Source organism: Amphiprion ocellaris, chromosome 20 (assembly GCF_022539595.1).
Source record: "Amphiprion ocellaris isolate individual 3 ecotype Okinawa chromosome 20, ASM2253959v1, whole genome shotgun sequence".
Taxonomy (NCBI): Eukaryota; Metazoa; Chordata; class Actinopteri; family Pomacentridae; genus Amphiprion; species Amphiprion ocellaris.
In genome coordinates this window covers 24,340,199-24,352,029 of record NC_072785.1, presented here as the reverse complement: position 1 = coordinate 24,352,029, position 11,831 = coordinate 24,340,199, and the positions used below count along the sequence as shown (strand labels likewise).

The following is an 11,831-nucleotide window of genomic DNA, read 5'->3' as shown; positions in this document are numbered from 1 at the left end:
AAAGCTGATGTTTTGCTGCGTGTTGTTCTGATGGGAGGCTACTGAGGGTCTGAGTGTTTCTGAGAACAAACCCGAGTTAAACCTGCAGTTCTGCTCTGGATCTGTTCCACTGAACACACAAACTAACACACAACACAGCAGCGGACGTGCTTTCATGTTGTGGGTTTTCTTGGTGAGACAATAAATAGTTGTCTGACTCGTTCTTAACCAGGAAGCCTGTGTTAAGATGTGACTATCTCCAGTCAACACGGACGTGTTTCCTGAACAATCATCAGGTGTTAAACACCTGACAGGATGACAGTGATCTATGTAGATGAAGCGGAATGTTTGTCAAGCTGATCGGTAGCACAATAAGACGGTTGTCTTGTAATTTTATCGCTGGATTATGTGGTTTCGAATCCTCTCACCGTACTTGAAAAATACGTGTTTTTTTTTATTTCGGCCCGCACATTTCTTTTTACTGTCTGTATGTAAGAGATTGTCATACATGACATTGTATTTCACTAAAATCCTCCATTAGTTGTGGTTTATGTTCATGTATTCTCGTGCCTGTCCCTTTAAGAGCCTGCGTGTGTGTCCCCGCGGCAATGTGCACCGAGCATGCGTACTGTGGCCAGAGCGGTAATCTGCATGGCCAGAGGTGAGTCACAGTTTGAGCACGCTCCTCTGACAGAAGTTTTTATAAGTTATTATTTGTGTCTTAAGTAGTGATGGCGAGATGAAGCTTCATGAAGCACAGAGGTTTTCCATCCAATTGGTTCACTCGTGGTTCGAAGCTTCATGGTGCTTCATTTGCTCTACTGCGCCATCAACTGGACAAATAAAAGTAAAACAGGCAGAGTGCCTATAATGATAAGCTGTGAATTGTGCTTAACTGATAATTCCAATGAACAAGTAATATACTTAATATAGTGTCTGCTTTTCCTGATAGCAGGGACAGAGGGGGAAATGGAAACAAATTGGGGAGATATTTGAGATTTGTAGCTTGATTGCTTGATTGATGTCAGGTTCTGGCTTTCTGTAAAGTGCTTAGATACTTTTAATTGTAATAAGGGCTATATAAATGAAATTTATTGTGCTTTTGCAACTTGTTGTTTTGTGACTGTGCGTGTGGTACCAGTGACAACCTGTAAAACAAAAGTAGGGACAACATTTTATTTGTTTTCATTCAAAAATATCATTTTTTCCACAGTGCTGGGATCCAGGCGGCTTCTTTTTTTGGACAATATTTCTCCAGCTCCTTGGAACACAACAGACACTTCACCTTTTAAAATACCAGAAAAAAAATTAGAACAAGCGGTGTGTGGTGTTGTCACAGTTATACATATTACACTTCATTTGTTATGTGCCTACTTTATTAGGAGAAATCAGGTCAAAGTGTTCCCAGACAGGGGAGAATCTTCTCTTTCTGGCTGGTTCTATTAAAAAAAGAGTCTCAAACCGATTGAATGCAAAGATACAGCAGGTAAAAATCCAACAAATGTGAAGGGGGATTCCATTGCGTTTTGCTGCACCTTATATTTTGAATTACACGTCAAACCTGCGAACCACTTCCTGAACCAGTGTTTTTTATTTCGGCCCGCACATTTCTTTTTACTGTCTGTAGATGATATTAACATGGATATAGACTTTATTAAGTAATGATGCTGGCGTTTTTCGGCGAGGTCTTCTTCATCTGGTATCTTTATTTCATGCAAATCCAGGTCTGACCGTGACGAATCTGCGGATGAAACATCTGGAGACGGAAACTATCGTCAGATAACCTGATCACCAGTTAAACTGGAACAGCGGCGTCCACATGCATGGCTACATCGACTGTCATTGTCATATCTCTGCGGGGGATTTTGACAAGGTATGAGCGCACTTCAAATCCATAATTATTCCTATTTTATCTTTGAAACTTACGAGGCGTTAACTTTGTCTCTTTTTGTCGTCAGGACATAGAAGAAGTGATTGAGAGTTCAAAAAAGGTGAGCCGCCTCTTTTAAACACTTCAAATCAAATAGTGATTGTTGGGCTTATTTAAGATACATTTCTTACGACATTATTGTCATTGTATTGTCATCTAGGCTGGATTGTTGGGACTGTTAGCCGTGGCTGAGCATGCTGGAGAATTTGACAAGGTTATTGAGTTGTCACAGAGGTAACTATGCCAACTTTAAATGGTGTAATTTAACTTTTTTGGGGTTGTTTTAATTGACAGTGTCGTTTTTTCTTAGGTTTCCAGGTTTTATTTTTCCCTGCTTAGGAGTCCACCCTGTCCAAGAAGTCTCCCCAGAGCAACAGAGAGGAGCTTCTCTCCAGGTACGGATGACACAGTTTAAAATTACAATTTTTTTTTTAATGTAGCCCCAATTCACAACATATGTCATCTCAGGACACTTCACATAGTAAGGTGAAAGCTATACAGTATTATATAATAGAAAGAAACCCAGCAGATCCAAAGATTCCCTGTCAGTAGCACTTTAGTGACATTGATTTGTTGCGTCCAGCTCCTTGTTTGACACAGTATCTTATGGTAAATCAGACAAATTTCCCCCTATGAGTCATGCCTCAGGCAGAAAGACTTTTACCTTCACACCTTTCTCTGTCAGAGAGGTTTGGAAGGCTTTAAAGGGCCTAGACACTAAAAAATCTGCAGGTCCTGACAACCTCCCACCTTACTTTTTGTGGCTGGCAGCAAATACCATAGCTGAACCACTATCACATATTTTCTGTCTTTCTGTCCAAAACAATGTCATTCCTGATGTTTGGACATCTGCTTTTGTACTCCCTCTACTGAAAGGCGGTGATCCTATGCAGTTAAACAACTACAGACCCATTTCCAAACTCTGTATCTTAGTTGAGGTTCTCGAAAGGCTGGTGAATGATCAAGGATCAAGGATCAAGGTACCCCTATCAAGTTGGCGACCTCTTACAAATACCTCGGCATCACAATTGATGATAGCCTCTGTTTTAAAACCCCCATCAAAAATCTTTTAAAGAAACTGAAATTAAAGTTGGATTTCTTTTTCAGGAACAAATCCTGTTTTTCTTTTAATGCCAGGGAACGGCTTGTAGCTGCCACCTTCTTGCCTGTACTTGATTATGGAGATATTGTTTACATGAATGCCTCGACCCACTCTCTCCGACTGTTGCATGCTGTTAATCATGGAGCACTTAGATTTATAACCTCTCACACACCACTGCACTTTGTACTCCATGGTTAACTGGTCATCACTGTCCACGCGCAGACTTCTCCACTTGTATCATTTCATTTACAAATCCATCCTTGGTCTGCTGCTCACATATTTATCCTCTTTCATGTCACATAAACAGTTCAGCCATAGTCAACGTTCCCAGGACTTCATTACTTTCACCGTCCCCTCAGTCCGCACAGAGCTCGGAAAGACAGCATTTTCTTACTTTCCTCCCTCAGCCTGGAACTCACTACAGCAGAGTCTGAAGCTGTCCCACTTGATTCCCCTGGAGGACTTCAAACGTCTTTTAAACACTATGAAAATATCATCTTTTAGGACTTGTTCTTGCTCTTAGTGTTTTTACATTTTAACTTCACTGCTTGGCGCTTTGCACATCCATTTTGATGTCTATGTTGTGTTTTGTTATGACCCTGTTTGTCTGGAACTCAATGTTATATTTTGTTGTTGTATTGTCCAGTACAGGTCCCTTAGTGTTGTTTATCAGTGACTCAATGTTGTGTTGTTATGGTATTTAAGGACAGGTCTCTCTTGAGAATGAGACTCAGTGTCTCAATGAGACTACCTGTATAAATAAAGGCTAAAAAAATAAATAAATAAATAAAATTTTTAAAAATCCAGGTGCAGGAAGGGTGGACATCTGCCTCGACTGGTTAGGGTGATGACAAACGGAAGAGAGAAAAAGACACCAGAGAGAAATCGGACAAACAACACGGAAGAGAACAGTAAAGAATGAGGAGGTTGATTGGCTGTGCAGCTGTGGATGTCTTCAGAGACGACACAAATTACAAGAGAGAGAGGACACTCAAAATTAGAGAGGTGCAGTGCATCATGGGAAGCTCACAAGCAGCCTGGGCTTCTATTAGTATTACTAATGGATGGCTTAGAGTCACCTGAGCAGAACTGACTATATTATTCTTTAAAAAGAAAGCTTTAATACTAATCCTGAAAGTAGAGAGGGTATCTACCTCCTGAACACAAACTGGGAGTCTGAAAGATGAGGTTTTTTTTCATACTGCTATTTGAAACTTAAACCAGAAGTAAACATCCAGTCCAGGAGCAACATGCTCTCTTGGCATAATATAGCTCTATGAGGTTGAAGTTTAGTCATTAAGAGCTGTGTGTTAGAAGAGATTATTTTAAATTCTGTTCTGGATTTTACAAGGAGTGGATGAAGAGGAGAAAATATGGGAGGAATATCATCTGTTTTTCTGGTTCCTTCCAGAACTCTAGCTGCAGTATTTTGGATTAACTATTTTTAGAGAGTTATTGTTCCTTCCTGTTAATATGGAATCACAGTAGTCCAACCTAAAAGCAGTAAACATATTATATAGATTTTTAGCATCACTCTGATACTAAATGTCCATAATTGTAACAATACTACACAGGAGAAAGTCGGCTGTCCTAGAGATTGTTGCTGGCCTATGTTACAGTACATTTTCTGGTCAAAAGTAACTCCAGGGTTTCTCACAGTAGAACTGGAGGCCATGGAAATTCCATCCAGAGTGACTATCTAGATAGTGTGTTTCTGAGGTGTTTACAGTCAAACACAGTACTTTCAGTTTTGTCTGAATTTAGAAGAAGAAAATTCCGGATCATCAAGGCTGTTTTACAGGGAACGTGCCCTGCAAACCAATACAAAGTTGTTCTCAGTAATATCTTTATTTTGTGATGAAATGTTTGCATTCTGATGGGAGAGCTCTCTTCCAGGATGGCAATGCCTCCATCTATGGGACACAAAGAGTCACTGAATGGTTTAATGAGGAACGAAATTACACCTCACTAAGATTTCAACTGTTTCACATGTGTAGATGATTTTAGACTAATGTGTTAGACAGCACTCTGTACCAAAATCATCAAAACGCTAAATGAGGGAATATCTTTGGGAAGAATGGTGTTGAACTCCCTCAGCAGAGTCCAAAGACTTGGAGAATCAATGCCCAGGAGGACTCTTACTTCGGCACTTTATGTTGGCTTTTCCTTTAATTTGTCGCCCGTCTGTATATTTGCACTTTAAGACCCTAATATGGTTGTTGTATTTCACCACATTGTAATTTTAAGATTGTTATAAATGTCTACTATGTGGTTACTCAGTCTATTCTGTTTATTTGTGCTGTTGCTTTTCATGGGTTTCTCTCTTTTATTCTGTTAACATTGTTTTAAATAATCCTTTGTGGTGCTTACAGCATTAAAACACAGCAGCGCTTCTTTCCTGAAACAGCAAGCTTATTACTTTGGATGATTGATTTTATTCTTTTTTATTCTAGAGACTAATAGTTCCACTGAAGTGGTCTCATAAAGGTCTGCAGATAATCTGTTGTAAGGAGAACATTGTTACTGTAGAGAAATGTTTTCTAAATTTATTTAAATCCCCAACTGTGTTTTAATGGTAGTCAGAAATCTCAGAGACTAGTAAAACTGTTTGCCTGATGCTGCTATGACTTGTTAAAAGCTGTATTTTTATCTGTTTTGCAGGATCTTGATGCTGCTCTGCCCATCATAGAGAAATACAAAGATCAACTTGTCGCTATAGGGGAGGTAGAGAGTCACCCTTTTTGATTGAAATTACAGTTTCCATCATTAATTACAGTCTTACTACAGTTTGGCCTTTTTCTCTTGTAGGTTGGTTTGGATTTTACCCCTAGATTCGTCAGCAATGACACTGATAAAGAGAATCAAAGGCAGGTCCTGATTCGTCAGGCACAGATAGCCAAGGAGCTGGATCTGCCTCTGTGAGTGTCACTGTGCTGATTGAGTTGATGAGTTAATGAGTTAGTTAATGGAATGATGATGTTACTCAGCTGATCATGTTTAATTTGAAGAAGTCCACTTGCACACAAACTCTTTATTTCTAGAAATCCTCCCTGAGATGTTTATCAGTGATTAAAAACCAGCTGCTGTTGGCATCTCCTCAATTTCCTGTTTGACATTCTGCAGCAGAGTTTCATTAAAGAAGAATTTATTAGAGATTTTTGAAATGACTGAGATAGTGCAGCACAAACTACACAAACACTTCCTTCAAGGATAAGTACAACAGTCCACTGACAACGCAAGACCACTACATTGACTACTCATTTATTGATCGAGCTGATTCAGAACATAGTTTAGTCACCCTGTAATAAACCGTTAACTGTGTAATTGTTGTAGAACATTGTGCTTAAGATGTTTCTTCCTCCAGTCTCTCAGTAGTATCTGTTGAAGTGTTGTAAGAGCCAAAATAATCCAAGGAAAGGAATGTTTTCTTCTTTCAAAATCACCCAAATTACACCATTATTCAGAGCCACAAACTTTTACAGATTATCAACTTTCCAACAGCCCTTGAACTACTCATGTGTGGCTTTGGGTTGTGCTGGAAAAGTTAACCCAATCTGAGCTTAAAAGCTTAGAATTGTGACATTTCATTGTCAAAATCACTTTATTCTATGTATCTCCTTTAAAATTGCTTAAAAAAAAAATTTAAAAAAAGAGTTTGCAGTAACCAGATTCTGTAAAAAACAAAAAATTCTGTGCTTCTTGGTGCAAGCTAAACCTAACCCTTAAGCTATTACTGACAACCAGTCACATGAGAAAAATTCATGGGCTTTGATGTGTTCACAAACAAATGATAAGAGACAAGTATGGAAAGAAAATCAAAATATATGTAGTGAAAATGTTGCACACATAATTTCAGTTTTTTTAAGATAAATAATCAAAGAAATTCAACTTTAATTTTTGTCTTTTTGTGATTTATAGCATTCTAACTTTATTATGCTGCACAGAGGACATTTTGCAGTTCTATCTGCTTCTAGTTATGGTTGTTCTGTTTCCACAGAGATGCAGGACTTAATATCGCAGTGGAAAATGAGCCCACAATGAGGGAAAATGTCTCCAAAAAGCACCCAGAAACTGCCTAAGATTCAGAGGGTTAAATGAGGAGAAGTCAGAGTCGTGGAGTTCAGTGGTTTTGCCCAAAATACACAGTTTTGTCAAGTTTTGGACCTTTTGGCAATTATTGTTGTTGTATTCTTATGTTTGTTGTGCTGAAATGCTTTTTTAGAATTCGTAAACCAACAGGCACACATCTAATAGCCAACAAAATTCTATAATATTTTGTGTTTTTTTTTTTTTTTTTAGGAATGTTCATTCAAGGTCTGCAGGAAGACCCACCATCCACCTCCTGAAGGAACAAGGTGAACTGCTAAGTTCACATCTTCTGTTTACACGAGGATTAAATGTTTTTATTCGAGTGTTTGAGAAATAACCTGCAGTTCCTCTGTAATGTCACTAGGTGTTGAAAAAGCCCTTCTACATGCCTTTGATGGGAAACCGTCTGTTGCCATGGAGGGAGTGAAGGCTGGATATTTCTTTTCTATCCCTCCATCTATAGTACGGAGTGAACAGGTACATCCGAGCACCTGATACTGCAAGATGTCAAGTTATTTGTCATTTACATGCTGAAAAAGACAAAATACACAGACTTAATTCACAGGAATTTACAGACTTCGGACAGCACTGGCATTCTGACTTTGCCACGTTGGGTGTTAATGACTGATGTTATTTTTTGTGAATTTTCCACCAAGAAGCAAAAACTTGTGAAACAGCTTCCATTAGAGAGCATCTGTCTGGAAACTGATTCACCGGCTCTCGGTCCAGAAAAGCAGGTAAAATCTTCTCTTTTATTCATTTTGATTAAAGTAAATGTTTTCTTTCATTTTCATCCAAAGTTTTTGTAGCAAATTTGATTCTACTGCATAAAAGCTGCTGCATTTTAATAGTTTGTTGTTTTTAATACTGTATAATTCCATTTTTTTAAATTCATGTGTGTCAGGTAATTTTAGTTTTGTGTCCTGATTGCAGGTGAGAAATGAGCCAAAGAACATCAGCGTTTCTGCCGAGTACATCAGTAAAATCAAGGGAGTGTCGCTGGAGAAGGTGATGGAGGTGACGACACAAAACGCTCTCCGACTTTTCCCGAAGCTGAAATCTGCCATCAGACCCTGACAAAGCCTTGTTTACAGAATGAAATGTCCATAATCTTCTGTTACAAATGCAATCTTTAATTTATCTTAATGAATAATAGTGCATTCGTGTGAGATGGGAAGCAGTTTTTTCGACTTTGATGCGTTTGTGCGCTTGTAAGAACATGGATTCTTTTAAAAAGGTTGTATTTTAACACCTAGAGTGTTTAAACAACATGTTGACAGCTGTTTTTTGTATCCGTGTGATGACAAAGAGTAAAGAAACTTATCAGGGTTGCTGCTAATGAATAACCCCAGGTCACATACATGGACAGCAGCTGATACCATATTACAGATTACATGCAATACTTGGCATCAGTAATCAAAACTTTTAGCAACCGACAAAAATATTCACTTATTTTCCTGCCATGTTTCTGTGTCTGTGAGGCTGTTTTTCTGACCTGAGAGGGTGTAACATGGAATTTTCTCAACCTGGAACTAATTTTTTCCACTAATCTGGCACCACATGAATGCACTATGCGCTAATCTGATTGAACCCAGGTGCCCTGAGATGTAAATATATTGAAAAGGCACTCAGGGTCAGTGGGGCTGTCAGAGCCTCATATTAAAATCTAAACAATTTATGGACTATCTGTATGCGACTGTTGATGTCCACATTCTTACAAAAAGAGAGGTGAGATACAATTTAACACTTGAGTTGTGTATTTTTCATGCACGTGATACATGTGAAACATCCAGCGTTTCATAAACACCTCGTCATGCTACAACAACAGCTTACCGACGTGAGTCACGGTCTCTTAATTGAACACTGACATCAGGTTGCAGTGAATAATCACAGCATGCCGGGGTTTTTACATTTACAGTTTCACTCAGTTGATCTAAACAGAGCAGTGATATAAAATTAGTAAGTTCTCAGGCCATGTTCTCTCATTCTAATTGAAAGAGGATTTGTCATTCTGACTGTAATGGTTCTGGATCAACCACAGTTCACGTGTTTGGGGTAGCGTTGCCTTCAGGTGCTTCTCATGAGCTCCTACATTTCAGCTCCGATGTATTAAATTTGTGCAATAGTTTAAGTTTAATCACACCGTTGGATATTTAGGATCTAGCTTCTTTCTTTTAAAGCCCCTCTCTGGGAGTCAATCCAAATAAATCATTATGGGCCTTGTGCTTGACCACCTAGGATTTGCCTGAACTAACTGTATACTTAAAATGGTAACTGTGAAGTTTTAGATGGATGTATTCAATACTTTCCAAGATAAATATATATATATTTAATAAAACTGCTTGTTGATCCACTTTCTTACGTTGAAATAATTTGATGTTTGAAAGAAAATATGTCAGGAACAACTCAAGGTAAAAGCCTGAATTCTTAACTCTTAATTCTAATCATGTCATTGATTCAGAACCTGCAATATTGGACAAGTAGATCATATAGTCTATAAATAAGACCAAAGTCACAAGATGGACTCTACAGAAAGTTAAAGTGTGCATAAACATGCATTTATAGTAACTGATGAAGCACCTCTTCCATCCTCCTGGAATGTAGGAATGCTTTTCTTCCTGGTTCTGGACTGATTTAACACATGAACTCTGGCCAGAAGTCATTAAATGTCACAGAAGACTCTGCACGATGCCCCTCAATAAGCTAAACTTGTCAAAATGTTAAACTATGTGAATGACAATATCTCAGGAGCTATTAAATGTAAATGCCTGGAATTTTCTTTGTTGTTTCTCATTATGCCATTTATTCAGAATCTGAAATATTTGACAAGTAGGTCAAATAATCTTTGATTGTCGGTGAGTTGAAATATGAAAAAAATTGAAACCGCAATGTAAAGTCCCATCTCTGAGCACGTTTTTTTCACTTTGGTGCATGAGTATCTCATATTAAAAAGTACTCCATATGTTTTCTTTTATACTATTGTGACATGCAACTACACGTGATTAAAAAATGTCACTAGTCGAGTTCTGCTTCATCAGTTTCTTTCTTAATAGGTGCCTAAAGGTGGGACTTTTCATGCCAGTTTCTTTTTTACTTTTTCTTTTTTATATTTCAACTCACCCATATTCAGAGATTACTTGATCCACTTTTCCAATATAGGAGAAATGCCAGTGAAAATTTCTTGCTTTTTAATATTTTCTGAGATATTGTCGATTAAACAGCTTCAGATTTCAAGTGGGTTGATGGGCAATTTTTAAAAATAACTTGGAAAGAATTTGATACATTGAGCTAAAATTGCTCAAATATCAATCCAAATATCCATATTTTATACTATAAACATTTCAGGCAAACTAGATGATCAAGCAGAAATTGTTTTAAAAATATAATGATTTTCGATGGTTTATGTGCTTTATGTACTATATAACTTTGATACACAGAGATAAGATTTTAGGAGCCAAATTAATGACTTGAGAAGGACTTTAAAAGCCCCTAACACAATTGTGGCTTTTAAATTAGTGTAAATTGAAAGTTTTTATATCATTTGTTTGTCTAAATACAGTTAAAGTGCTTTTCAAAATCATCCAAGTACATTCATTTGTCACTGTAAAAAGTATATTAAGCGAAAACTAACTGCAGTCCTGTAGTGTAACCTACATACATTAATGATTAGTTTCTGTTAACCTTTTTCTAGAGGTGTTGATTTAGCTGTCTTGGTATTGTATCTGTAACGGTTTGGTCATTTGGTCCATTACAGATGATTGTTACATCTGATCTGCCCCATTTACATTTATCAGTGAGGATAAAACTGAATAACACAATCTTCTCTCTTTAGTAGGAAATTAGAGTATTGATGAGGTGATGTGATTATCCTGTTTACATTGTGAGGAAGTCAGATGAGATTCATCTGGAGAAACTGACACTTTTATCTCCACCTGATTACCGTAATGGACTTTATTCAGGTCTACCTAAGACGGAAATTAAAAAAATAAATCAAAGATAAAAGCAAACAATCCAGAAGGCTATGTCGACCTTACATGAATCCTCCACTCCTCTCAGGTTACTTTAAAACGAAGCTGGAGACATATTTAAGACTTCTATTTAAGATGATACTAAGTTTACTTTTAATTTTTATAATTTTTCCTCATTTTTATTTCTTTTCTTGCTTTTTTTAATGATCTATCTAAAGTAAATTTCCATACAAATAAACTTTTAGTGCCGCTTTGTTGAGGAAGACGCATGAAAAGAGGCTGTTAAAATGAGAGAATGAACAATTAAATGTATAAATGCACTGAATCAATGTTCCACTAAAGTTAGCGAGTGATGTTCACTTCCTGTGTGGAATAAAAGCTACGTTACTCCTCAGAAAACCACCAGTAACCAAAAATTCTTCTCTTCATGCTGCATTATTTTATTCATCACACCGTCTTGTATTCATCAGAGAACGAGCAACTCAGGGAGAATTTCTTCATTTCTTTCTAATTTTGTGTATTTCTGTATACCCAACTGAGGAAAAAGCATATCTGAGGAAAAAAAATTGTAAATTTCTGCAACATCTAATAGGAACACAATGAAGTGTATTGCTAAGTATTTTACTTTGTTATGTTTTGAAATTACAAGTGATTAAGTCTCCTCGATTGCTTATTAAATTCAGTCGTCATTCTGGAGGCAGATTTGAAGTTCAATCTAAAATGTGCAGATCTGAAAATGGTGGTGTCCGAGGATTTGCCCCAA

General features: G+C 37.4%; 1 protein-coding gene across 4 annotated transcripts in view; it reads left to right on the top strand.

Annotated features, from left to right (window-relative positions):
* The window catches only part of LOC111578615 (putative deoxyribonuclease TATDN3), a 69,159-nt gene extending 59,706 nt beyond the window's left edge, over window positions 1-9,453 (top strand). Inside the window, exons 1-11 of one of the 4 annotated variants that reach the window (XM_023285520.3) lie at window positions 509-640; window positions 1,704-1,852; window positions 1,938-1,970; window positions 2,070-2,143; window positions 2,220-2,304; window positions 5,673-5,735; window positions 5,820-5,929; window positions 7,311-7,366; window positions 7,465-7,577; window positions 7,757-7,837; window positions 8,034-9,453. In XM_023285520.3, the coding sequence (XP_023141288.2) occupies window positions 1,799-1,852; window positions 1,938-1,970; window positions 2,070-2,143; window positions 2,220-2,304; window positions 5,673-5,735; window positions 5,820-5,929; window positions 7,311-7,366; window positions 7,465-7,577; window positions 7,757-7,837; window positions 8,034-8,177 (813 nt within the window). In that variant the 5' untranslated portion in view covers window positions 509-640; window positions 1,704-1,798 and the 3' untranslated portion in view covers window positions 8,178-9,453. Of the gene's footprint in view, window positions 1-508; window positions 641-1,171; window positions 1,300-1,703; window positions 1,853-1,937; window positions 1,971-2,069; window positions 2,144-2,219; window positions 2,305-5,672; window positions 5,736-5,819; window positions 5,930-7,310; window positions 7,367-7,464; window positions 7,578-7,756; window positions 7,838-8,033 lie in introns of those variants that run through there. The other 3 variants (XM_055005755.1, XM_055005753.1, XM_055005754.1) reach the window with 3 other exon arrangements.
* Window positions 9,454-11,831: the final 2,378 nt, after the last annotated feature.